General features: G+C 43.9%; 1 protein-coding gene across 1 annotated transcript; it reads right to left on the bottom strand.

Moving 5' to 3' along the window:
- On the bottom strand, positions 1 to 27,975 carry Clca2 (chloride channel accessory 2). The gene is given in 15 exon segments (XM_032897223.1): positions 1 to 1,326; positions 1,329 to 1,475; positions 1,983 to 2,213; positions 5,223 to 5,393; positions 7,492 to 7,762; positions 9,590 to 9,814; positions 12,655 to 12,761; positions 13,516 to 13,693; positions 14,784 to 15,014; positions 16,579 to 16,806; positions 19,119 to 19,278; positions 20,530 to 20,638; positions 24,020 to 24,170; positions 26,841 to 26,978; positions 27,790 to 27,975. Coding segments are annotated over 15 exon segments (2,826 nt in total). The 3' UTR covers positions 1 to 1,033.

The raw sequence follows: 27,975 nt of genomic DNA, 5'->3' as shown, positions 1-27,975 counted from the left end.
AAAACCAAGCCTTCATCTGCAACATATTTATTCAATAAATTTTTAAGTTCTTGAATTTAGAAATGACATATTAATATTCAACAATTTTTAAAAGGAAGATGTAACATTAGATGGTTTTTATTTCCACATTATCTCTGCTGTCTTCTCTCTGTCCTCGATGAAGCAAGGATTGCAGATTGTTATTTAACCAGGACAGAATTTGCTAGTTGCTTCTAAACACCTTTCCATCCATGACTTCTTTGTGATAGAATAAAACTACATGGTGTATATATTAAAATTATTTCATAATGATGTCTTTTACCCTTTACTTAAAGCCTCATGGGAGTGGTGACCATTTTTTCTCAGTTACTTCCAAGGCAATAACTTAGGAAGCTGCTTCAGTGGCACTGAAATCTGACAAACAATAAACTCAGGTGACCTCTGTTGTAGATCAGAATCCGAGGAGCAGGGATAACACGCACTAAGGTCTCCTCTCACGGTGAGAAAAGACCTGCCTGAGCATTAGTGGTGGCTTGTGGATCATCACCGTGTGTTTAACCAAAGGAGAAGGTATAAAGAACCCTGTAATGGGGCCTTGTCTATAAAGAAGCTTGGTTGTCAGTTATAAACACTCACCCTGCTCTGCACAGATAAGCGGAGAGAGAAATTCATCACTGTAATACTTTCGCTTCATACCGGTAGTTACACTGTCTGACTCAGGCCCAACATCCTTTTCCGTACACAGAACTTACCCTCACCTCAACTTCAATAAAACAAGCTTTTCCCGATTCCCATTTGATTTTGTCCTTGCCTTTCAAGCCATTACCTTGAGCAATATATTTTATTATTTTTCCATTAGAACCTTACACTGTTTTCTAACCCTTTCCCTAAAATGAGTATTAAAAGTTAGGCTTTTTGGGGGGGAGGAAGGCGGGAGAAGGCAACTATCTGGTATGTAAAAGTCCCAATGTTAAGGCTAATTTGATTTTGTTGGCATTTTTGTGGCTGTAAAGGCTATGGTCATCATATCTAAGAAGGAAGGTATTATGTCTACTCATAGAAATTTTGTTTCATTCTCTTTCCTTGATGCTCTCCTTTTCCTGTTTAAAGTACAGTGTGATACAACCATAAGAAGGCAAAGAATCATTATCAAACCTACTATTGTTAAAACTCCTTTCAGTATCCTATCATCTCTGCTCACTACAGGAGCAGAGTTTGGGGGGAGAGACATTGATACCAGGGCAATGTTGGACACAGCTGACCGGAGGGAGCTTCTATCCATGGCTCTCAGGGCCACATACACTATGTAGGTTTCTTGTGCTTCTTCATCAGGTTCATGTTCAAGTCATGGGTGACAAGCTTGGGTGAGAATGTAAATGTCTCCCTGGTGCCAGCATGCTGAGGAATTAGCCCCGATGAGTTCACCAAGATGGCCTTGTCAAAGTCATCCCGAATACGCTGTAGACTTTTGCTCATTCTTATTTCATAGCTTGTAGCTGAAATTAAAAACACATACCAGAAAGCATGGTCACTTTGTGTAAGTTTTTAGTTTGTTGACAATTAGTAATGAAAATTGCCACCAAAAGTCAAACTATCCAGGAATATACGTGTAAAAAAGCACTGAATACCAAGTCTCGATGTAAATACTCGTGCTAAAAGATGAGCTAGGAGACCTTGATAGTTTTTGAAAACAGGATGCAATGTGATTGTATAAATGTCATGTTGTGTTATTTGAGCTGTCTCTAGCTTTTGCTTTAACTAGTGAAGTTTTTGTAAAGTTCATATGGAAAAACAATAAAAAAAATGACCACACACACACACACACACATATATACAAACACACACATATACAAACACACACACAGACACACATATATACAAACACAGACATACACACACACAGAGAGAGAGAGAGAGAGAGAGAGAGAGAGAGAGAGAGAGAGAGAGAGAGAGAGAAATACTGCCTATGGAAAGATACTTATGAAACAGATCCTCCAGCCTACTTTGCCCCTGATCGAAGTCTTCCCCAGGTGCCGTCCAAGAGAGGGTCACATCCTCTTCTACGTTCATGGCTGCCAGGTCCGTAATTCTGCATGGTGGGAACACGTCAGGGTGGGGGCCGTCTGGGACTCCCAGCACTGAGAAGGAGCCTCCAGAGCTTACTCGACTGAAGTCCCACCGCTCCTTCACAGGTCTGCGGCCTGTTCTTTTGGGAGCATTCATTTGAATATTATCTGGAGTGCAAAGAAAAAAACAAATAACAAGTTAAAAATTTCCAACAGTCTTGACAGATTGCTGAGACAGCGTTAGAACAACCGAGTTTACTTAGTCAATAATGCGTTCATTCACCCATTTATTCCCTCCATGCATTATGGTTGGGGACATATTGCTGGGCTATGAATCAGATCAAACATCCTCCCTCATGAGATTTATATTGGATTTATGTAAGTGGCATCCATAGCAGTAAATAGATATTTAGAAAGTAATAGATATCTAGAATAATTAAGAGGAGTGTACTCTGCAAAATCATACCATTTCGGGGGGTACCGAGGAAGTAACATTTAAGTTTCCGTTGGGCTGAGGTGGCCAGGTAAGACATGAAGATATTCTGAGAAAGATAGCAACTTGCATGAAGACCTAGGCTCAGAAAAGTGGCACGTTGGAGAGACTAAGCTAAAAAGTGGGTGGCTGAATCTACAGCTCAGAAGTAGGGCATTCGCCCAGAACACCCTAATCTGGTTTAATCTCCAGCATTCCAAACGTAAAGCAAAGATCTCTAGGTGACAGAAGCGCAGGTAATAGCTGACCTCAGGGATCAGTGTGGATTTTAGTCCGAGTGCTGTAGGAAGTGACAGGGTTTATCATTTTGCTTTCTGACAGGTCCTTAGAAATTGGATCAGAATGGAACAGGAAGCCATTTAAGAAAAGAAGATGGGATGGCTATACCTCTCTTGGGCATATACCCAAAAGATGCCCCAACATATAACAAAGACACATGCTCCACTATGTTCATAGCAGCCTTATTTATAATAGCCAGAAGCTGGAAAGAACCCAGATGCCCTTCAACAGAGGAATGGATACAGAAAATGATACATCCACACAATGGAATAATCAGCTATCCAATGCCTTTTATGAAATTCATAGACAAATGGTTGGAACTGGAAAATATCATACTGAGTGAGGTAACCCAATCACAGAAAAACACACATGGCATGCACTCATTGATAAGTGGATATTAGCCCAAATGCTTGAATTACCCTAGATGCATAGAACACATGAAACTCAAGACGGATGACCAAAATGTGAATGCTTCACTCCTTTTTAAAAGGGGAACAAGTCCTTGGCAGGAATAGAGAGGCAAAAGATTAAAACAGACACAGGGAACACCCAGAGCCTGCCCCACATGTGGCCCATTTTATACAGCCACCCAATTAGACAAGATGGATGAACAAGGAAGTACAGGCCGACAGGGCCGGGTAGATCTCTCTGAGAAAAGCCAGAATACAGCAAATGAATGCCAGCAGCAAACCACTGAACTGAGAAAGGACCCCTGTTGAAGGAATCAGAGAAAGAACTTGAAGAGCTTGGGGGCTTGAGCCATGAACAACAATGCCAAGCAACCCTCAGGGACTAAGCCACTACCTAAAGACTATTGGATGACCCTGGACTCTGACCTCATATAGCAATTATCCTAGTAAGGCACCAGTGGAAGGGAAGCCTTGGTCCTAAGACTGAAATGAACGAGATTGTTGGCAATGGGGGGAGGAAGGGGAGACGGAGGGATTAGGGGGGATGTTTGCCTGGAAAGGGAAAGGAATAACACTTGAAATGTAAATAAGAAATACTCAAGTTAATAAAAAAAAAAAAAAAAAAGGAAGGTCATCAGTGGTGACCTCAGGGGGTAGAAAAGGATAGTTGAATGCATAATTTGCAGGCACAAGCTGGTAATAGGTTTGGATGTGAAACTGTGAAGGAAAGGAAGGTTGGTTAAGGCAGCTCCTACACCCGTGGGGTGGAAAGAGAAGCCGTTTTGACAAGTTGTCCTCTGAGGTCCACACACTCACTTTAGCATGTACACACAATGAAAAACAAAGATTTTAAAAGTAGTTCCTAAAATAGGTCCTAATTGATAGCTTGATAGAAGACAAGGAGTCAGACCAAAAATTGGGTTATAAGGTTTATGATTCCTTTAAAATAGAGTTAGAATAACAGAAATTATTAAAACACCGAGAGGATCAAACCTAGGAAATACCTAGTGGCTGGAGTCTAATTGTGACCCCCCCTGAGGATCCAGCCCATATACAGCCACCAAACCCAGTCACTATTGCTGATGCCAAGAAGTGCATGCTGACAGGAGCCTGATATAGCTGTCTCTTGAGAGGCTCTGCCAGAGCCTGACAAATCCAGAGGTGAATGCTGGCAGCAAACCATTGAACTGAGAATTGAGGGTCCCCATTGAAGGAGTTAAGAAAAGTTTGAAGGAGCTGAAGGAGCTGAAGGGGTTTGCAACCTCATAAGAACAAAACCAACCAACCAGAGCTCCCAGGGACTAAACCCCCATCCAAACAATGACCCATGGCTCCAGCTTCTATGTAGCAGAGGATGGCCTTGTTGGGCACCAGTGGGAGGAGAAACCCTTGGTCCTGCCAAGGCTGGACCCCACAGTGTAGGGAAATGTCAGGGCGGGAAGGCAGAAAGGGGGTGATTGGGGAGGGGGAACACCCTCATAGAAGAAGTGGGAGAGGGAATGGGATAGGGGATTTATAGACAGGAAACCAGAAAAGGGAATAACATTTGAATTGTAAATAAAAAAATCTAATAAAAAAAAAAAAGAATCGAAGAAACAGACAATTAATAGTCACTGAAGTATAATTGTGGGGAATATGGGTGGGGTCTATTGGGGGTGGAGTCTGTTTGGGGGCAGGGTTGGGCGGGGTGTGGGCGTTTCCCAGGACAGAATCTTAGTACATGCCAGGCAAGTGCACTACCACTGAGCAAGTAGCCAGAGACCTGAGTGTGGCTTGGAAATTCGTGTCTCTCACTTCTCTCCACCCCCGCCCTCACTCCTGCCTCTGCCCCTTTGTCTCTCCTTCTCCTCTTTCTCTCTCCCTCCTTCTTCCTTTATCTCCCCCTCCCTCGTCCCCCGTCCATCTCCGTCTGTCTGCCTATTGCATACACACACACCCACACACGCACATATACGAAATAATATTAAGCACATTAGCACTGCTAATGGTTCTTACCGTTGGTTATGTAACCTGGTACATACATAGCATGGTTTCCTGGGACAGAGTGGGCTAGGGTGCTTGTGCTGGGAGAGTGACGGACATGCACTGTCAAGCTATATCTACCACTTACAGCAAAGGAGAAAAAATACCTGGAGTAAATTCCATCATTTTTTATAACATCGGCGCCTGTGAATAGAGACAAAAATTGAGTGTTAATACGTCATTTCAGTTAGTTGCTACTATTTTAATGAGCTATTGAAACATTTGTTCCTCTTAAGGTACAGCACACGGAGCTCTTTGTGCTCACAGAGAAGCCCAAGGGAAACCTGTGGGGCTAAACACATGTGGTGTTCCTTCCAGGGACCCAGATGGCTGGGAGCAGCAGCACTCTCTAGCCTGGTGACACTTGTGCTTTCTGAGTGGCTAGAGACCACAACAGATCCTCCCTCAAGCCTTCACCATAAGCATGTTTTCCTGAGTCAGTTTATAGAACCTTTTATTATGGAAATAGCACATTACTTTACAAAGAGTTTAATGTAGTCACATTTGATCTTTACTTTGTTCCTCCAAGGGATTTACGAATGCTCTGTTGGGCTGGTGGGTTTGAGTTAATTATCACCAGAAAAGTTTTTATCAAATTGCACTGCGCTTAAACATGCTTAAAATAAACACCCTTGTGTCAGACTTTGAAATCAGAACCAACCGGCCTTCTTGTCTCCTGTGGATTGTCTCTCTGTGGGCCTGTGGGGGACATCGATGCCACCACCCATGCAGCATTATCTCTGGATGGTGTGTGTTATTGTAGCTACTTTTGATATTATCACAGGGGGTTTAAAATATGCTGGTATCATAATTTCTTCCTGGGATTGCTCAATTTCTGAAAAGTTGTTTTCTAAAGCTGAATCATCCATGACACTATCACCCTGAATGCTCAACTTCATCTAAGGTGGCTGGCCTCTGCCTATGTCAGTGATAGCACTTAAAAGTCATCTTGAAAGCTTCCATTCTTATGAGCCAATCTACTTTCAACTAAAGAGCTGGTAATAATTTCTATAAAGACAAAGCCCATTCTTAAGATTATTTATTGTCATGTGGTCATATTCATTCATGCTTTTGAAATAGAACATGTCTCCAAAATATGAATTCAAGTGTGCATATGTAAATTTCCATTGAATTTCAAGAGAAGTCTTACGTTGAGAGCCCTACATGAAGTGTCAGACAACTTTGGGAGTTTGTAAAACAGTGTGGAGCAAGTTGATTTCCTCATGGGAGGTCACGCTTGGCTTCCAGTTAGACAGGAAGTAGTCTCTTAAGCTTCACTCAGCAGACTTTGATTCTTGCCCACCTTGCCTTGCTATAGGACGCATTCTGAGAGCCTGTTCAGTGCCGGCTTCCTTCCTGTCGTGAGTCTCAGAGGGCAGCAAGATTCCAAGCCAAGTCTATGACTTGGAGCAGAGAGGTCCAGAGCCCAGAACAACAGTGCTTTTAAGGCAGTTTATCACACTGGGCAAGCAGCCTGTCATATCCTCAAGATCATGCCAGTTCTCAAATTGCACCTCGAGCTCCAAATGGAGACACTGTGTTATTAAAGTGCCCTGAAACCAGCTTTTCCCACCTCACCGAGAGGCTCTGCAGCATGAGAAAACTGGCGGTCTGTAACCATGGGTAATAACCCATGAAGACTTAGATTGTTATTGTTATTGTGGTTTTTTTGCTTTTTGTGGTTTTTTTGGTTTTTTTTTTTTTTTTTTGTTTTTTTTTTTTGTTTTTTTTGTTTTTGTTTTTGTTTTTGTCAATGACAAGAAAACCAAGCCTTGGCATTTAGTGGCCTTTAGATGGTCTATGTCTGTTGGGAAATTGCCAAGGGAGATTTGTCCATCCCCTACAGCCTCTGCAGTCCCCTCTTCTAATCACTGATGCAGAAGGAAATGGGACAGAGCCTTGTCAAGGGAGTCAGGGAACTTTACCGGGAGAGCTTTGACGCTGGGTGCCTCTAAGCCTCGGTTTTATGCCTATGAAATGGGTAGACGTCCCCTTCCTCCCTTATCACTTTGTGTGCAACCCTCCCAAAGATGCATGCTCAGTGGAAATGTGTGTGGAACCTGGGCAAGTTCCCTGCAGAAGAGGACCAGTCTTTGATCAAGGTTCATTTGAGTAGCTGCAGACACACTCCCAGGGATCTGATAAGATTGACTAGGAAAACAGTTAGACTCAGGAGTTTCCTTGGGACTTTTAACACCTCCACAACCTCATCATAGTGCAGCACCACGCTACTCCTCTTTACCTGCTCCTTCATCCAAAAGTTGCAGCACAACAGGATCTCCAGCCTCAGGCTCAACAGTTGCCATCACAGTGGCATTGAGAATGGGGTACAGACCCTTCCTCACGTTCGCATAAATTATCACCGGCTGAGGAAAATAGGTGCTGTCTCTTTCCACAAAGGCTTCCACGGTGGCTGGGGACACGGCCAGACTGGAGGCACGGGAGGCCACAGTCACTTTCAGAGCTTGAGGAGAATGGTGGGTATTGTTCAGAGTGTAAGTCCAGTGCCCATGCTGCAAAATAAGGCGTTGTTTTGTCAAGCGTGAAGAAGAACAAGAACGCAACACCTCACTGATGCTGCATTTGTTTTAAATACAAGATGTCAGGAAAGGTATCCTTAGGTAAGTGATGTCTTCAGGGACTTGAAGTTCTTGTCATACAGATCTTTCACTTGCTTGGTTAGAGTCACACCAAGATATTTTATACTACTTGGGACTATTGTGAGGGGTGTCATTTCCCTAATTTCTTTCTCAGCCTGTTTATCCTTTGAGTAGAGGAAGGCTACCAATTTGTTTGAGTTAATTTTATATCCAGCCACTTTGCGGAAGTTGTTTATCAGGTTTAGGAGTTCTCTGGTAGAATTTTTGGGGTCGTTGGGGATCCATCCCGTATACAGACTCCAAACCCGGACGTTATGGCAGATGCCAAGAAGTGCTTGCTGGCAGGAGCCTGATATAGCTGTCTCCTGAGAGGGTCTGCTAGAGACCTGACAAATACAGAGTTGGATGCTCATAGCCAATCATTGGACTGAACATGGGGTTCCCAATGGAGGAGTTAGAGAAAGGATTGAAGGAGCTGAAGGGATTTGCAACCCCATAGGAAGAACAACAATACCAACCAATAAGACCCCCCAGAGCTCCCAGGGACTAAACCATAAACTAAAGAGAGACCCATAGCTCCAGCTGCCCATGTAACAGAAGATGGTCTTGTCGGGCATCAATGGGAGGAGAGGCCCTTGGTCCTGTGAAGGCTCGATGCCCCAGAGTAGGGGAATGCCAGGGTGGAGAGGTGAGAGTGAGTGGGTGGGTGGGTGGGGAAGCATCCTTATAGAAGCAGCGGGGAGGAGGTCTGAGTTGAGCACCAAGTCACCTCTCACTGTCTGGCTTTGAACTGATGTCATCTCTAGCCATGGGAAGCACCTCTAGATCCAGAAAGTTCTTTTTGGTGTTTCTAACCCAGATGAAGGAGTCAGGCAAGAGAGCAAAACAGAGCAGAATCCCCAGCCTTTATGTGAGAAGCACACAATGGATTTTTAGGAGAGTTCAGTAGGAACAGAGAATGAGGGAAAGGTCCAAGGTGGGACAGAAGCCAGACATAAACGGTCCAGTAGCAACCATAACTGTTGGCATTTCCTTTTGAAAATGCCAAAGAGTTCGGGGCAGGATGCAGGCTTCAGGAAGATTGGCTGAAGGGGCTGAGGGATAGATAGGAGGTCACTAGTTCAGAATCCAGTGAACCAATCAGGGCCAGGTGGCGGACCTGTATGTTCCCAGTGCTTGGTGGCTTGGGAAGGTGAAGTGGGAGGATCGCTTGAGTCTGGGAGTTTGAGACCAACCTGGGCAACATGGCAAGACCCTGGCTTAAAAAATGGGAGTAGGCAGATAAGGGGGAGTGCTTGATAAGGCTGTCAGACCTGAGGGACTCCTGTGTCAGTTCTGAGCCTCTAGGGCTTGCTTTATCCTCAGGGTCCAGCCCCTTACTATAAAGTCTATACTGAGCTGCTCCCAAACAAATAGGAAACTACATCTATATGAATATCTCCTGTAAAGAAAGATAGATACAGGTTTCAAAAAAAAACAATAAAACAAAATACTAATGCTATAGAGAAAAAAAAAACACTGCGAGTGCAACAAGGTTTTATCTAGAACTTAATGCTGCAGACACAGACACATTTCGTTTGCTCTTCTTAACGTTTTAACAACCACAAAGATGGGTTTATGAAGTTTTGATGAGTCAGCACATTTCCTTCATGTAACACATCTAAGCCCAGGGACTCGGTTTGCAAGCTATACGCACCCACCCGGCTGAGCAGTTAGTTACAAGCAGGTTGCCACACTGACCTTAGCAGTTCCTGGAATCTTAAGGCTGGCTGTCCGAAAGGCCAGATTGATGATAAAGTCACCAGTGTTGTATTTTCTTCCACTAGGGTCCAATAATACAATCTCAGGGGGACCACCGGTCTGCCACATGACTAGGAAAAACGTGTCATTGCCCACAGCCCTGTCCACAGTCACAGTATTTGCCAGTTGGTGCTGGGGTTGCACGGTCTCGCACGTGCTTTCAAGCTGTCAAAGAGATGTGAAAAGTTTCTGGTAAATACATAACATTTTCTTCTTTTATAACCTCAAAAAATTATGAATAGGGAAAAGTAAAAGGCATTTGATTCAGATCTGTATCAGATATTTAACTCAAAACAAAACAGTGTGCATCGCACAACCAGTTAAGACCTATCTTCTTACAGCTAATGCAAGTTCAATACATTATTATTTTTTGTTTGTTGATAATGTCTCAGGTAGCTCAGGCTAGCCTTCAATTCTTTATCCTCCAGCCTCCAAATATAGGAATTACATATAGCTGTGTGCCGCCGTGCCTGGCTTCACTACTCTTCTGTTGACTATTTCCTGTGATGCTGGGGGTTGAGCCAAGAGCTTGTGCACACTGGGCAAACACTCACCATTGCACTACACTGCCAAGACCTCCATTACACCTCGGCACTAATTTATCTGCTCGCATATTATTACGAACATGAGCGTGGGCTTCCTGTGACCAATCACGATGAGGATGAGCTCTTAGAGTTTGCTTGTTAATATTTAAATGGGATTAATCTGTATAACAATATCCAGAGGCTTTTTCCAAGATTTAATAAGAATTTTAAAAAGGAATTTTAAGACTTATATGGCAGTTGCATCATTTGTTTTCCGAGGGAGCTTAATGGTGTTCTCCTTAGTGGCTGCACTGGCACTCTCATGGACAGTGCAGACACACGCCAACATTCCTCTTTCACCTGTTTTGTATCAGTCATTCTTCTGGAAGCAGCTCACTGTCTCAGTGTGGCCTCAATCTTTATCTCTCTAGTGATTAGCGATTTTAAGCATCTTTTCATACGTATGTTGGCTGTATGTCTCCGTTTTTAAAATGTCCATTCTTGAGTTTTCTGTCCTGTTGTATTTTTGTTGTTGTTTGGCTGGTTTTTCTTTTATTGAGACAGGGTTTCTCTGTGCAGCCCTGATTATCCTAAATTTTGCTCTGTAGACCAGGCTGGTCTTGAAATCACAGTGATCCTCATGTTTTACCTCCCAGCTAGGATTAGAAGAGGGTACCACTACATCTAAACTATTGGTCAGTTTTGAAAGCTGGGGTGTTTTCACCTTGTAGTTATTGGAGTTCCTCATTTATTTTGGGTATCTGCTGCTTGTCAGAGCACAGTTTTCAAATACCGGCTTCTTCCACAGACTCTGTGTGTGCTGGACTGATGGATTCCTTGCTAAATATTGGTCTAGTTTAATGCAATCTAATTAGTCATTTTAGCCTTCAATTTCCATGCTTTGAGGATCATATCCCCTGTCTCTGTGTCCCTGCAAAAACTCTTGTTCATGCTAAAGCACTGAGATATTTCTACCATATTATTTCTGGTAGTTTCAATGTCAGGTTTTATAGGAAGACTTAATCCCTGTTGACTTGGGTTTTGACACTGTCGAATGGGACACTTTCTTCTGCCTGGGAATATTCAATCTTCCTAGCAACATTGATTGAGAAAAATTATTCTTTCCTCAGAGCATTTTCTCAACGTTTTTGTCAAAATTCAATTGGCTAACTGACCACAGTGGTCCAGTGGTTCATCTTTGCAATATCAGCATCTGGGAGGCTGAAGCAGGAAGATTAAGAGTTAAAGCCAGCCTGGTCTAGTGGACTAGTCTCAGTTTTGCTCAATAGAATACTACTAGTGGGCAGAATTTTTCTGTAGCACCTTGACTATCTTTCTAGGCCTACATAGTTTCTGCCTAGACACCGTCTGTCTACCAAGTTGGTGTTTTATGAAGCTTTACTTTATCTTTGACCTTTGAACACCTGATAACAACATGTCTTGGTGCATTCATTTGACTTCTAGTTAGGTGACTGTCACCACCTTGACTGTGCATATGTATTTGCATGTTAAATATTTTCTGACAGTAAATCTCTGGGTTCATTGTTTACATCAAGTGTCACTTGGCTGTTTTACTCGCCATCTGTGAGGAAATTGCAGGTGAAATTCTTCTAGAAACATTGTTCAATTATATCCAAATGGAATGAAAAAAAAATGGTAGCATGATAAGAGCAAGCTTGTGTGCCCCAAATCAAATAAGTCCTGCTGATTAAAGAGGCGATCTAAAACTGAGGCTGGTGGCTTATTTATGCCTGTGATTCCTTTAGTTAGAAAGTAGAACCAGGAGGATCAGGACTTCAAGGGTAACCTGGGCCATGCACTCATCCACAAACAGCAAGAGGGAGGGTAGAGATCTAGACATTTCTGAAACTTCATGAGATAATAAATATTCTGTATTAAAACAGTGAAGCACAGGCTAGAGAGATGGCTTAGTGGTTAAGAGCATTGGCTGCTCTCCCAGAGGTCCTGAGTTCAATTCCCAGCAACCACAGGTGGCTCGCAACCATCTGTAATGTGACCTGGTGCCCTCTTCTGGCTTGCAGGTGTATATGCAGATACAGCACTCATTCATTAAATAAATAAATAAACCTTAAAACAAAACAAAACAAAGTGGTGAAGCAGCCAGAGTGAGACAGTGTGGTTGAGGAACAGTTAACGGAACTAAGAAATGAAAACACAATATCTTATTTTTGTTTTGGACCTCGTCCCTGCCCCACCCAGCCCACCCTACTCTACCCTATCCCACCACTAGCTCCACTTTCATGGACCTTGAAAGCTGAAGTCATTACAGAAAATAACTCCTGGAAATGAGCCCGCTCAGACACGAGGTAAAATAGCTAACACTTGGTTCTGGGGATACCAAGAAGTTCCTTAGCAGCTCCTCTCTCCACACAGTTTCCTAATCAAACAGTAAAAACCATGCAGACAGCACGGTCCGTCTGGTCCACTCTCCATCCATCTACAGAAGACTGACATTCTGACCTGTAAGCTTTGCTGGAAAATGTCTCCTGTCCCAGAAGAGATTCCACTGAAGGCTTCAGTCATTCGGCTAGAGGTAAATGGATCTGGAATGAAGAACTCCAAACCTCCTGAAATACGTAATTTGAATGTCAACTATTAAGACAGATACATAAAAGTAAACAGAAAATATTCTCTGACAAACTGTGTCTACAAGAAAGTGTTACTGGGGTCAGCGGGAGGTGTGCTTGGCTCACTTTGAACGACATCTGATGTAACCATGAGACATGCGGCCTTAAGGAGGTGATTTTGACTGCCGATCCATGGCTGTTTTCTCAGGTTCTGGTACTCTGCCCACTGCAGAAGAACTCAGTAAACCCTTACTGGGTAGTCTGAGATCCAAAAGAATTCCTAAATAATTTAGATTAATTGCTAGTAGTTGCATGGCTACGTGTTTGTATTTATAATCCAAGAGCACTGTTTAAAAAAAAGTAACCCAGCAAATCTTAACCCTCAATGGTCAACCTGTTGCATTAGTTTTTATGGAACGGAAGATGAAATTATTCTTTGCCTCATCTAGAAAAAAAGGCAGATGGTTGTGATCCACAATGTGGTTGGGATTTGAACTCAGGATGTGTCAGGAAGAGCAGTCGATTTCAGCTTAAAGTCAGCCATTCTCACACTGGTTTGTAGCAAATCCAAGAATAAAAGTTTTTCGGAAAAAAATTAACCTCTAGAAAATTCAAATATTCAATGGTCAATTTGTTGCATTAGTTTTTTGTGTGTTTGGAAAATGAAATTTTTTTTTCCTCATCTAGAAAAAACCTGGGTTTACAGTGGCTTAAGAGCATGCTCTAAAAGACACCTGCTTAGAGGGGCGGTTACCTGTGACATGCGATAATTCCCCCAGGTTTCTGGCTGCAGAGGAGCCCAGGGCCATGGAATGGATGGTGGACCCACTGCTCATTGCGGTGAGCAGGCAGTTGGTGATGTGTCCGTCTGCTCCGCTGGTCACTAATATCATGACAGAGCCATCCGCTCGTCCATTCTGCTTCTCAACCACCTGGACACAGAGAGCCATCAGTTGCTTGGAAGGAAATGGAACACAGACTGCATGACCAATCCTTCTCATAGACAGCGGCTCTACCTCTCCAAGGTCCCCTGGGCTCCATGACCACCTCCGAGTTGCTTCTCACAGCACTCTATCACGGCACAGTCACATGGACTTTGCCTCGTAGAGCTGTGTCTCTGAGATCTAGCCAGTGCCTGGTAAGAGGGCTTAGAGCAGTGGTTCTCAACCTTAGCTACACCTCAGAATTAGATGGCACTGTTGAGAAATGTCATTGCCAGGCCACACACCAGAGCAATGACATCAGAACCACAAGACGTGGAACCCAGGCATCACAGCTGTCATTTTACTTTGTTGTTTGTTTGCTGTTGTTAGCTTCCGTGCCTGAGATTGAACTTAAAAGTCTCAAGCTCACGCGCTAAGCGTGCTCTAACCACTGAGGTGCATCGACGCACCCCTGTCCTCCAATCAGTCGATGCCAGTTGGGGGTCGAGCAACTGTTGTCTGTGGGTGGCAACAGCCCAGGCGGACGTCTTGCTGTCTGTCAGGTGGTGGGGATATGTGCACCTCAGATGCTGGTTTAGATCAGCTCTGTCATTCTGAAGCACACATCTGGTCTCAATTGGGTGTTTGCACCCATGTATGTGGGTCCACAGATACGTGTGAGTGTTTGACTTATTTGTCTTCTAGGACCCTCTTGATCCTTATCTTTGAAATCTAGTTTGTCCGTAGGCCTTGAAACAACTGGCATAGCTGGGGTCACTAAATAGGGACAGTTTGGAAAGACTTGAAGATACTTAAGTTCCTTAGTCACTCTTTCTGTCAACGAGGAGTTACTAATTAATTATGACGTAAGTTACTTTGTCAGGCCAGGGAGTGCAATGGGAAGAAGAAATGGACCCTGACCTTAAGAACCACCCACCACAGCTCTCCCACAGATGGGTGCTTATGACCCCTCCGTAAGCCCACGCTCCTTTTTATGAACAAACTAAAGTGAGAAACCCACCCCTTCAGTCCCAAAAACCTGACGTTCGAAATGAAAGAGAAGAAACTAAAGGCAACTGGAGCACAGGACACTCTCTACCTCAAAGCCTTTCTTAACCCCTGCACAGATGTTGGTCTCTGCTTCAGTGGACACAGTGGTTGGCAGGTACGAAACCAGCAACTTCCGGTCATCGTCGCTGTTAATTTGTCGCAACGGGGCTCGGATTTCTCCTTTGCTGTCAAAAGTGACAATGCCCACAAAAGTATGAGCTTCAACGACCTGCGTCAAGAACAGTTCGGCTGCTTGCTGTAGCCGGAGGAGTCTGTCTCCCTAGGTCCCCAAAAGAAAAGAAAGAAAAAGAAAAAGAGGAAATGACATTTGATTGGTAGGCCAATGACAACAAAGTAACTCAACTTGCAAAAATATCTGTTAATTTTTTTTTAATAGACACAGCACACTTCCTTGAGTTGTAAATAGTGATGTCGTCCTAGAATACTTTTCAATGAATTAATTACGTGCTGAGGAATGTGTGTTGGGTGTGCAGAAGAAAGAGTGGTGAGCAGCAAGCTATTCACGGTTATCCACACCCTTCGCTCCAACTCAGAATTAACAACCCTTCGTGTTGATTGAAGATAGGTATGCAACTGATTTTGAAAATTCAGTCCCAGTGAGAGGAGACATTACGAAGGGATCTGGGAATAGAGGTATGGCAGTTGCCAGCCACTGTGTCTGTCCTCTGCCGTGGTGGCCATTGGAGGCTGGACACTTTGTCTATGGATTGAGCATAATAATATGTTTATTGGATTTTTATGGTAGCTCTAAGGATTACCTGCAACATATATGTGGCAGGCACTCCATCCAGCACTGTAATAATGCGACCAACTAATCCACCAGGCGCTCTTGACGGCCCTGTAGGGAGGGAAGGAGGCAGTCTGCAGCGTCCCAGTGACCGGCTGCTCAGAGAGGACTGTGACCTCCCTGCCTCTCACACTTCTCAGGACACATCACCAATTTATTGTCTCGTGGACACCTCAAACTAGACAGAGTTTTAATTTGTTGACTCCAAATATTATTTCTCTTACAAACTGGAAAGAAATTAGTAGAGTAGATGAAACATAGACCTTGAATTCTGCCTTCGCGTTTTACAAATTTTTTATGGCTTAATTCTTTTAATGTAGTGATATCCAGTTGCACTTATTTTCCTGAAAATGCCATACTTTTATTCGCGTGCGCCTGTGTGTGTGTGTGTGTGTATGTGTGTGTGTGTGTTTGTGTGTATGTGTGTGTGTGTTTGTGTGTATGTATGTGTGTGTATGTGTGTATATATGTATGTGTGTATGTGTGTATGTGTGTGTATGTATATGTGTGTATGTGTGTGTATGTATATGTGTGTATATATGTGTTTATGTTTGTGTTTGTGTGTATGTGTGTGCTTGTGTGTATATGTGTGTGTGTGTCTGTGTGTGTGTGTGTGTGTGTGTGTTCCCATTCTCTCTCCCCATTTCTCTGGAGTTGGATACCTAGCTGGTGTGGGCACAGAAAACATTATTTCTCCATAGCTTTGGTTCCCTTCCTCACAGAGTACAGGGAGTGAGTAGGGACACAACAGCTTTTGTCTCTATCATGGGGAAGGGGGAGAAAAGTTACAATTAGCACCAACCTGGGGATGCTAATGGGGTGAGGGATCAAGTGTGGATTTAATTTATTTTACTATCTCAATCTCTGGGCCTCCTTCTGAGTTTGTCCTACCTACTTCTCAAGAAAATAAGATGTCTTGGGCTCTTTAAAACCCTTTGTGCTCCCCCCTCCTGCCACCCTATCATACAGTGAATTAAAAAAGAGTTAAAACTTGATAAGGGGGCAGGGTTTTCAATCATTCGGAGTCAGCATTTACCTCTGCCATCTTCCTGGACACATCAATCACTAAGCAGACCACTCGGTCACCAGCCTGCAAGAGGGAGAACGTGGGAGGGGCTGGAAGCTCAGCCCCCAGCACCGGGAGGCTGTGGTTCAGGTCTGAGGAGTCAGTGATCACATCCCAAGTGCTTCTGAGGCTGCACACTCGGTTCTGGAGATTTGGGGCTTCTCGATTGTGGGTGCTTTCGTTACAGAATTCAACCACCTGGAAAGGAACAAGACAGCTTTTGCAGACCAAATGTACTTCTCCTTCATGCCGGGCAGCAGGTAAAAGAAGGTCAAAGGGGTCACATGCTTCCCTTTCTCAAAGTGAGGGCAAGCTTGCGGATAACCCTGGATACTTTTTGCTTGAAATAGTAGCACCCTGTGGTCATAAAAGCCATCTCTCATAAAACCATGTTTGCACTAAGAAAACAGAAAAGGCCATGTGCATAACCTTAGTCTTAAAGAGAACAACTCCCCTGTCCCTTCCATGAAACTGTGCTAAAGAAACACCCTAAGAGATGTTATTCTGGACAGCCCATTCTTTGGAATCCCATAAGCTAACACCGTGTCTTGTTTTAAGAATTAGTCAACATATATTGATGTAGTTCAAACATTCAAATATTGATCTTTGTGAGGGCAGAATGAGGGCAAAACTACTCAAATCTACTTCCTGAAACAACTTTCCCACTTGGAAATCCAGCTGCAATTCATCTAATAATCAACCTGTGCCAGCACCACCACCGCCCTTAAAGGTACAGCTTGCAATACAAGGTAATGGCTGTCTACTCTCCGTGGCTCTGGTCCTGCGAAGAAGAGGTAGTTCTACTCAGAGAGACACACAGGAGCTTAGACTTTGAAAGAAACTTACAGGCTCTCCATCCCCATCCCTGTTACATCATAGAAGCTGAAGCTGAAACTGGGTACCACTTGCTTAGCTTCTCAGTGAGGTAGAGTCTGGAACAAACCAGTGCTGCTCTGTTTGGTGACTTTTTTTCTACATTTTACGAACGCAGCAAGGTGACTTTAAAATATTTAGTGACTATATGTGTCTGAGTATATTTTTTCAAAGGATTGAAAAAGAATTGTATCTAATCACGAGCAACGTGGGTCAAGTACCTAGAACTGGATTAGAACCAGGCACAGAAAGTTACAAATTAAAAACAATGGATAAGGGAAAGACATATCGACAATCCTGTTCACCTTGCAAATGATGACCACCATTGACTAAAAGCAGACTGAAGAGACAGGTTAGCAAAATGAAGGGAGAAAGGGAGGGAGGGAGGGAGGGAGAACCTTCCAAAGGAAGCAGCAAAGATAAGTCATGGGACAAGGAGAATGTTCCACAAAGAAATGTGCCCACCACACGCCCAGCACAGGGACAAGGTCCACAGACAATGACTTTCAGGTCTTCGTGAAGTTCAGTAGGTGAATGAAGCCATGCAGGCTGGTCAACTGGTCAACCCCCTCCTTTCTGGTTCCATGTTCTCTCTTAGTTCAAGGTTCTGGCAACAGCCTGGCTCTTAGTGTGACATATTTTTAGAGAAAACAGACTGGCCAGAGAAAGATCCTGTAACTGAATATTCATTTAAATATCCATGTTTAAATGGATGTCCAGACTCATATTCTATGAGTTATGTAATATTAGTTGACAAGATTTAGGTTCAAAGCTGAGGGTCGGGTCACTCCCTGGGCGAGCTTGCCTGTCTTTTGAAGTTCAAGATTTTTTTCAAAAGAAAGGAAAGAGAACCTCAAGTGAGAGGAGTGCAGTCATTCGCCCCTTCCTTCTCGAAAACCTCAGAGCTCTTCCCGTGAGGTGACAGAGAAGGAAGACCAACACACGGCAGCTCATTCTGTGGCCTCAAAAGTCATCTTATTGAGCGAGCACTGTCCCTGGAAAGCGAACTTTTGTTTTTCAAAACAATCCGTGTTTGTTATCATTTGGAGGAAACAGTTTTTTAAAAGCATGTAAGATAAAGACTAAACGACCTGTAGTCCTCAGGCTCTAATGACTCTTATTGTCGGGAGCCATGTAGGAAAGACTTAAGGCAAATACGTTTTCTGGAGATGGCGCACCACTTTGCCGGGCTGCAGTGGAAAGCTTTGAATTGCAGGACCCCTAGAGATTTCGTCCCAGGTTGCTTCTTATTTACAGTCTAATGATTCCTGGACATTGGCTCCCCCTGTTGGGCAGATTTCCTGAAGATCAACCTAAAGATAAACTTCCCCGAATTAGTGCTGTTTAGATGAGTTAATGGCTTTATAGAATTCCTGATTTGATTCAAATAATTGTTAGGGAGAAAGTTTTAAGAGATGGTTTTAGTTGTTTTGCCAGAAACAAGCAGTAAGATTGTAAGGACAGGGAGCGTCAGTCTTCTGCCTTCCTCCAAAGCTGCGCCACACTCCAGCCCGTTCCCCAGCTGGAGCAGACTTCCAGCAATTAATAGTCCCACCTTCTACACACGTAGACATATCTGTGCATCTGAGACAGAAGAAGCAGCTTACGGGAGTTTGTCGTCGCAAGGATGTACTTACAGAAGGTAAACTCTGCATGAACATTATTGATCCAGTTGCATTCTGGGTGCTGTTGTAGAGGAATGTGCATCCTTCCCTAAAAAGCTTGCTAATGATGCAGTCTTCATGGGGGCAAAGGCCCTTTTCACAAACAAAAACACCCGTGATGTCAGATGAACACCTGAAAGTGGATGAGAAACTAGGAACTGGGTCTCTTTGGAAATACGCTTTTTTCCTTGATTATCTTTTCTAATAGTTCATTTCAAGAATTATAGCTCAGTGGTTGTAAATATTTTAAGTGTTTTCTTCAGGAAATACATTAATTTAGAAATGCCGTCTCTCCCTTTCATTTTAAAGCCTTGAATTTGGATGGGCATCTTGTACTGCCAAAATCTTTAGCAAGCAGAGGGAGACGAGGCAGAAGGAAACTTAGACTCTGAGGGAAGAAAGACCAAAACAGAACCAGGCCAGCAATATCCTGAGTCACTGTCCCATTGGCCATCGGGGAGAGTGAACTCATCACGGTGATCTTTGGGAAGATCCTGTCTTCGTTAAAATATTTCCAACATTACTACGTGAGTGGGAAACGGTGCTATATGAAAGCAGAACTGATGGTCTGTATCTACTCGCTGAACGGCCTGTGATCCTGAATCCTCCTAGGCTTCTTAATGTGTGGATGTCTGTGCATAGCTATAGCATAGCATAGCATGTGTGTGAGGCCATGGGCTGCAGAGATACTGACAGCTCCACAAGGCGGCTGTTAGTCTCCATGTCTTGCAAGACGGATGGAGTAAGTTATGTCGTAATCACACAGTGGAACAATATGATATTATTTTTTGAAAGGATGAGAAAAATACACATTCATGCTTATTTGAATTTCCTTGAAGAGACAGGGTAAATAGGAAATGAATGAAGATGGTTTTTCAAAGGTGATAAGAGGAAGCAGAAGGAAGGCAGTGGTAAGTAAGAGGACAAAGGACATAATGTTTCACTGTTCGTATTTGAGACACATGAACACCCGTCCATTTTAAAATTCAATAAAATTAAAATGACAGTGAAAGGATTTACTCCTTGTTAATACGTGCCCGTCAAAATTAACTTATTGTATTGTCATTCAATAACTAAATCAAGACAAAAAAATACCTCCCTTCTCATCTATCATTTTGTTTTTACATTTTTTGAGACAAGCTCTTACTATGTAGCCCTGGCTGGCCTGGAACTCACAGTGTGGACAAAGTTGACCTTGAATTTGTGACAATCTTCCTGCCTCTGTCTCTCTAAAACTTGGACTATAACTTTATAACCATGTGTCACTATTTCCAGCTACTTACTGAAAAAGAAAAAAAAACCACTCAACTACTTTCTTCTAGTTTTTGAAATATTCCATATACTCAATCAGTAGTGATTTTTAAATAGGAGAGAAACCACTGACCTGGTGACTTGAATCTCATTCCGTCCATTCACGTAGAATGGCTTGTCACTGTTATATTCATCAAACACACCCCAGCGGAGATGGGCCCACTCGTGGACAAACACTCGGCCTGGGGAAGAGAGGGTTTCAGTTTTCTGAGCGCCTAAAATCTCAGCAACGGGCCTTGCGGATCGGTGAAGACATAGTATCACTTCGCCACACTCTGCTTCCAAAGAGTTGAAGCTTGGGTCACTTCCCCCCTACCTCATCCCCTACCATCAGAGAACTGGAGTGTGAAAATGTTTGCTCCCAGGGCGGCTAGACCGCTAGACACTAGACAGTTAGACGTCATCCACTTGATGGAAGTGGCAGGGAGTACCACGCTCTCTCCCTGTCTGAAGCTGGCTAACAAGTTCTTACTTAGCTTCATGCACGCAGCCCAGTAGTTTCAGGACTTAGTGTAGAGTGAAGAAATATATTTTTGCAATCCACTAAAGCTTTCCTAAGTTTATCCTGTGCCCAAGAGTGCTTGCTCTCTTGCAGGCCGTTTCCCAGTCTACAGCCATGACTAAAATCTAGGAACCAGGGAAGAGGGAAGGGTCAGAGGTCACAGGACCCCTCTCAGCTTCGTTGCTCCCATCTCTTTTATCCTGTTTCCTAACCCTTCTTTTTCTTCTTGAGAACTCTCACTCTGACCATCAAATCCTTCACACGTTTATCTTGTCCTCTCTAATGGTACATTTCCTTCCAAGTTCAGCTCAGAAGTTAGTTATTCTCTGTGGACGGTTTCCAGGTAAACGCCCTTCCCCAAACAAAGCACTTGTTCCTTTCTTTCTGAATTAGATTCTGTAACTCAGGAACGGCTTGCTGTACTGGCTTATGCTGTGGCACATCGTGCAATGTTTGCATCTTGGGAGGAAACAGCCGCAGCCGAAAGTGCTAAGAGAAAGTATGTGCTGTCTGACTGGTGACTCTAGAGGCGCTGATGATGAAATCGTATGCAGATTCAGAGAGCACCACACCTCATAGTTACCACCACCGGAAAGGGGGAAAATCCAATTTTTAAAAGGTTTATAAAATATCCTATTGCCAAGGACCAGCTTCAGCTTAGAGAGGGGTTCTGAGAGAACGGGTTTCTGGGAGTGAAGAAAATAAATGATTCCAAGTTGTGGGTCCAAGCTGGTGGCCTATGTTCTGCTCAAGACAGGCCTGCAGCTTTCAGACTCTCTCTGCTTTACTTTCCCGGGGGCGGAGTGGGGGGGACCTCTCCAGACTGCGCTCTCTTCTTGTATCCTCTGGAGATCTCCAGACAGGTTTCCCTTGTTATATTCTCTGCTCAAGACAGTTCTCCAAACTGCTCTCTCCTGCTCTTCTAAAAATAAATTCTCTGGACAGCTCATCTCACAGATCATAAACCCAGTTATATCCATGGGTTTATTTTACATATCAATCCAGTCATTTACTTCAGGTTTCCTTCTGATTATCCTGTGATTCAGCCTCGTGACCCTAGCCCTTAATTCTCTGCAGAAGGCAAGCTCACATTTTCTTTTAAGGTTGCAAAAGAATTCAGAGATCTGCCAGCCCCTGTTAAGCACAGAAGATAAATTAACAGGGTGGGATCCCACCTTGAAATTACCATTTCTACCACACTCCTAAACTTGCTCTGTCCCAGGCCAACCCAGAATTCAGGAATCTGTCTGTCTGCCTTAAGCATAAACAAAAATACTTAGCTGGGTGGGATCTCCTGTGGGACCCCCCATATCTCTCATCTCTCCCTCAGTATCTTTCTGACAACTTGGCTCACAGTGCAACCGCTTTACATTCATGAAGTCACTCGTAGAATTCGCCTTTATTTTTTGAGAAGTTACTTTTTTTTTAAAGATTTATTTATTTATTTTATGTACAGCATTCTGTCTGCATATGTGACTGCAGGCCAGAAGAGGGCACCAGATCTCATTACAGATGGTTATGAGCCACCATGTGGTTGCTGGGAATTGAACTCATGACCTCTGGAAGAGCAGTCAGTGCTCTTAACCGCCGAGCCATCTCTCCAGCCCGGAGAAGTTACATATTTTTGAACCCATGATTTTAGAGTTCTTTTCCACAACCTGAAGGGCTGTCCTGAAGGTCCCCGAGTTTACCATTTTGCTGAGACATTAGCCGCACCTTTGGTTCCTGGATTTGTGCTGTCCGATTATCATGGAGTCATTAACGTTAACAGGGAGGACATTTCTTGAAGCAGGAACATAAACTATGCACATTATTAAACAAGCAAGCCTTATGCTTGTTATCAACACTTGAGCTGGCCCTGTCCCATGGGCAGGAACCACGTCAGTCTGTCCTTAGCAAGGCCATGCTGGACACAGCATCCTATGGTTGCTTTTACTTCTGCTTGCTAAGCAGGGATAACAAAACCCAACCAGTTTTAACTTTCATAAACGATAAAAAAAATTGAAAGGTCCTATTTAAAATTGAACCAATAATAAAATGGCAGACTGGAGTCAGCTGGCTGACCCATCCTCACTAACGTCCCCTCAGATCTCACACATGGTCCCCCCGTCTGCAGGCTGGTGATCATAACCTTTCTCCTGACTTCCCGGCGCCCATATCTGACCACAGCCAGGCACTCTGTATGCAGTCAGCGCTCCTTGCTATCTTCTTGCCTAACCCAGCCTGTGGCTTCCCTTTGCCGTGGTCCACCCTGTTTCCCAATCCTTTCCTGTTCTCGATGCCATCTGCACAGACCTCCAACCCTCTACTCTGCAGCCAGCCATGCCGAACTCCTACACTCTGGAACTCTCACCACTTAGGGCCACTAGGATCTCATAAGGAAATATTTTTAGTGAGATCGGCATCTGGGTGTGAGTGGTCTGTGTTGCTTGTTTTCCAGCTCTGGTCCTTCTCCCTTTACCTCCTCCATTCAAGCCTCCCGAGCACTTCCGTGTAGTATTTCCATGCCCCCACATACGCATCCAGAATTCCCTCACAGATACATCTCCTGAAGGCTATATGGTGCTATTTGTTGTTCCCATATGCGCGAGTCTTCAGTGGGGACTTCATATTGTGGCTATCCCAGGCTGCTCACACGACCTACCCGCTGGGTGCACACCTCCTGACTGCTGGACACAAGCCGGCATTTCCCTTCATACCCAAGCTCTGCCCTGACAGTGTTTCAAATGCTTCCCTCAAAGCCCTGGGTTCCCTGCAGCCTCAGCATTTGTCACACCCTCCCTGCCCTCTCTTCTTTCTGTCAATGCTAACCTCTCCTTTGTGAGACCTGAGCCGACAACACTTGGCTCGCTTGTCTTCACTGAATTCTCAGAGCGCTACCCTATACCTAATCCGGTCTGCCATCTTCCCAGCTCATTCCGCCCCTCCCCCTCTGGGAACACCTGACCTCCTTTCCCGAAAATGGAAAGTCTTTGACGGGTTGCAGGTTTTTGAGGTCTCTTCTGCACCAAGCACAAAATATTATACCATTGAGGGGATGCTTTCTGTGAGCTGAACTTACCTCGAGAGCCATATCCTGCTGCTAACTCATCGTTGAGTAGGAAGTTGGGGGTGAAATGGATGTATTTCCCTTCTTGTCCACACCCTCTGTGTTGTAGGGTATACGGGTCTTCCCCGGGTACCCCATTCTGCTCTGTCACTATAACATTTGCCTAAATGAAAACAGATGTATTTTAAGGAAATTTAAACTGTAATTTTACTGTAGGTAAGTATGCATGATTTAAAAGCAGATGTAAAAAATCAAAGGAATGCCTCGTAGTTAGAGTTCAGATATTCTGATGGCTAAATGCTAGCTAAATTCTTTGGCACTCTCAGAAAGATTTCTTTTGAAAGTTTCTCTAGCTTGCATGAAACTCCTTCCCTTCCTTTATTCCCTTCCTATATCCTCAGACACAAATACTGCAAAGTTATGATATCATGACATAATAAAGAGCTGTTAAATCAAGAAGGTTCAGTAGCATTTATACACCATCCAGGACTGCATAGTAAAGAGCTAGAACTATTCTCCGCCTGTATGCTACTCTGTTGGTGCGAGCAAAAGGACAGTGTTTCCTTTCGGCCCCTTCTTTCCTTTCCATAACTAGTAAGAGTCATGCAGAGAGAGTTAGGTTTGGTTCTGTGCCCTGACCAGTTCAATTGCTCCTGTTAAAACAGCATCTTAAGCTCAAAGCTCGAGTAAGTATTTTTCATATAGACATCAAGGCAGCAAAACTTTGTACGCAGCACTGTTCCTGTCGTTTTTAGAGAGGGTGGCAGCTGTCACAAACCAGCCCTCAGAAAGTAAAGACAAGGCTCGGTTAAGAAAGGGAGAGGGAGCCAGGTGTGGTGACATACATACTTAGGAAGCCGAAACTGATTGAGACTTAGAGGCTGGGCTGGCCTAAATAGAAAGTTCTGGAACCACTATAGCTACATAGTAAAATCCTGCCCTAAACACTAAAAATAGATAAACAAGAAGAGCGGGTAAACTTTGCATAACTATATAGATTACAGGTGATGCATGTCTTCCGAGGGAAGATACCTTCGTTTCTATTCTTTGTATTTCTACATTTGAGGAGTCGTTTCTAATGAATCCAAGTCGCTTTCATAAATAATTACCATTTATTTGTTGGAAGCTAGGAACACTGCAAGGAGGCGAGTACAAAAGGCCTTGCATGGCCTCGCTTCTGCCATAACCAGCAATGTCTCTCTACAGAGGTTCACTCACCTAATGTTTGCTTAATCGACATTATGAGGTTAATGGAAATGGTACGCAAATATAGGATTATATTGGACATGTTGTACTTAGACCTCTCATAAGATCAGGGTACTGCCATTGACAACTGGGTTTGTCCTGCGTTGTCTCTCAGGCTTCTCAGGGTTCTGAAGGGCAAGTTCATTAATGTAATCTTTATAGAGGCTACACAGTTTGGTGCCAACAGTATGGATTTTGACATTAAACAGACATTCAAATTGTGGATCAATAACTACTAATTATTTACAGGGAACAAAGCCCTTACACATAAGAATTATTTTTTTTAAACAAAGAGATTTTATTTACGTTATTATGTGTGTACACTGTCGCTCTCTTCAGACACACTGGAAGAGGACATCAGATCCCATTACAGATGGTTGTGAGCCAATATGGTTGCTGGGATTGAACTCAGGACGTCTGGAGGAGTAATCAGTGCTCTTAACCTCTGAGCCATCTCTCCAGCCCCCTATAAGTGATGACAACAGCTCTCTTGAGGTCACATAGGAGTTAGTAGATGTATAAATGCCCCAATTGAAGGTACTTAGGAGCATAGTGAGCACTAGAGTTTCCTCAGTTGTTCCCATCCCCCACTTATCTCCATGCCAAGCTTTGTCAAATGCTTCTGTCTGGTGGAAAAAAATCAAACGCTTTTGTAAACCTCTCAACCTCTTCAAGCCTTTGGCCTACATTCTACATTGCTAGGCCTTTCAATTTCTGAGAGAATCTTGAAGGGAAAGGTAAGAATTAAAAATAATCTGAGCAAAATTTTATGCCAAGTGACAGATAAAGCAAACAGCATGTGTCCTAGCCATCCTGATGGGTCTGTAGTTGCAGACACCACGCCCACCCCATTGCTGAAGCTCTTCTCCGTGTGTTCCTAGCTCTTCTCATACATACAGTGGGCTCTAATTCACAGTCGTTTTCAAGGTGTGTTAGCATGCCAACGCACATTTACAGACCATCTGAGGTTTTATTAGCGTTCTTTAAGGATAAGTTATTTTGTGGTTAGAAAAGAGAAGGAAGCCACCTTCCCCCCACTCACAACCTTTTCCCCTCTCCGTTCTTTCCTTTCTCCTTTGAGTCATCTTAGTCAGGGGCAAAGCCTGCTGAGTTATACCCCGGCGTGAGAGGACAGTTGCATCTTTCCATGCACGGGTGGCTCTCTGAGCACGGATGTGTCTGTTCAGGACACAGTGAAAATGGAGACCACCAGAGTCGGATCGTTTGGGTCCCTGCTCGCCCTCACCAGGGTAAAATGGACCCTTGTTCCTTAGATAAAAACTGAGCCAGGATCTTTTGCATTGCAGAATAGAGACACCCCCACGTCCCCAGAGAAGCAGAATCAGCAATGGCACCAGACTTAATGTGTGGCTGCATAAGTCACGCTTATTTGTTCTGTTTCTACTTTTCTTTCTTCCCTTTCTCTTGGCACACAATAATGTGTGAAGGTCTATGAGATAACGTCCACATGCTGTGTCAGTATACTGCGTAGCACGTCGCCGTGCCAGTACCAACGGCAGACCGTACTTTGAAAGTTTCTCGCCCTCAAGTTAACTTAGACTCTTTTAGTAGAATCTTAAGTCCTTACCTTGTCAAAGGATTCCTGTTTAACCCTGCTGTAATTATGCGCTGTCCAAGTGGCAGGTATTAGAATCTGTACACTTCTGAAAAACACCCTTCTCTTGGTCGCATTGAACAGGTAAAAGGAAGCTTCGGTGATCATCTCCTGTAACCAAGCAGAAGGGATGCTGTCAGATGTAAAACAGATATAAATAGAGGGGAAGCCATCGGATGGGGAAAATCCTTGTTTTTCTGATGCCAGGTAAGCAACAGTGAAAAACAAGGTAAATGGACTTTGAATGAACCCGTGAAAACACAGGAGTAAACGTTGTTGGAGAAGCCATTGAACAGCTACCTGAAAGAGATTTTAGCACACTGATTATGTGTTAGGACTTGCTCCCACGATTTCCCTAAGTTTCAGAACACCACTTTAAGTCACACCTCTGAGCACGTTCAGGCCTGTGCGCTTTGGAAAACACTATTTTCACTTTAGGCAATACCACAAAATAGCCTCTCGGCTGCCGATCCTCCCTCACCCTGCTACAGTGCATGGGAGAACAGAGAGAATCTTCCTCTGTGGCAGCCTGCATAGACGTTCTCCCTTGAGGACCCTCAGTTTTGAGATGGGATGCCACGGGATGATTTTCAGATGCTCCCCTGTCCTTCAAATATACGGCTTTCTTTCCCACCGTCCACTTTTACCTCTCCAGGCTTTTCCCCAGAGAACAGTGCCAAAGGAAAACTGCAACCAAACCCCAAAGCCAACGGATGGCAACTCATAAAAAAGACGGATGAAGGCTCTGGGTGGAGGCTACATGCAGCTATGTGATACAGCCGCCATGTCCACAATTGTCCTCTTAACGCTGTCCTTAAGAAATGCCAATCTCTGCTCCAGTTCAAACCCGGTGGGGGTTAGCTTCCTAAAGATGGCAACAGGTCTGAATGAATAGGCTTTTGACTGCATAATTGCCACTCACCTGAATGTTTCTGATCAGCTTCAAGTCCTCCGGTACCCGAGGATTGATTGCAACAAGCAATCCATCATAACCATTCTCTTTCAGCTTCAATCCAGCTCCCAGGAACACAAGTTCTGGACTTAGGGCAAACAGAAGAGTCACGAGTTTCAGCCCACCAACAGGTCCTGTGTGACCCCCGTGGATCAT

Source organism: Rattus rattus, chromosome 3, assembly GCF_011064425.1.
Source record: "Rattus rattus isolate New Zealand chromosome 3, Rrattus_CSIRO_v1, whole genome shotgun sequence".
Classification (NCBI taxonomy): domain Eukaryota; kingdom Metazoa; phylum Chordata; class Mammalia; order Rodentia; family Muridae; genus Rattus; species Rattus rattus.
The sequence above is the reverse complement of the archived record's forward strand: the minus strand, read 5'-3'. Positions and strand labels throughout refer to the sequence as shown.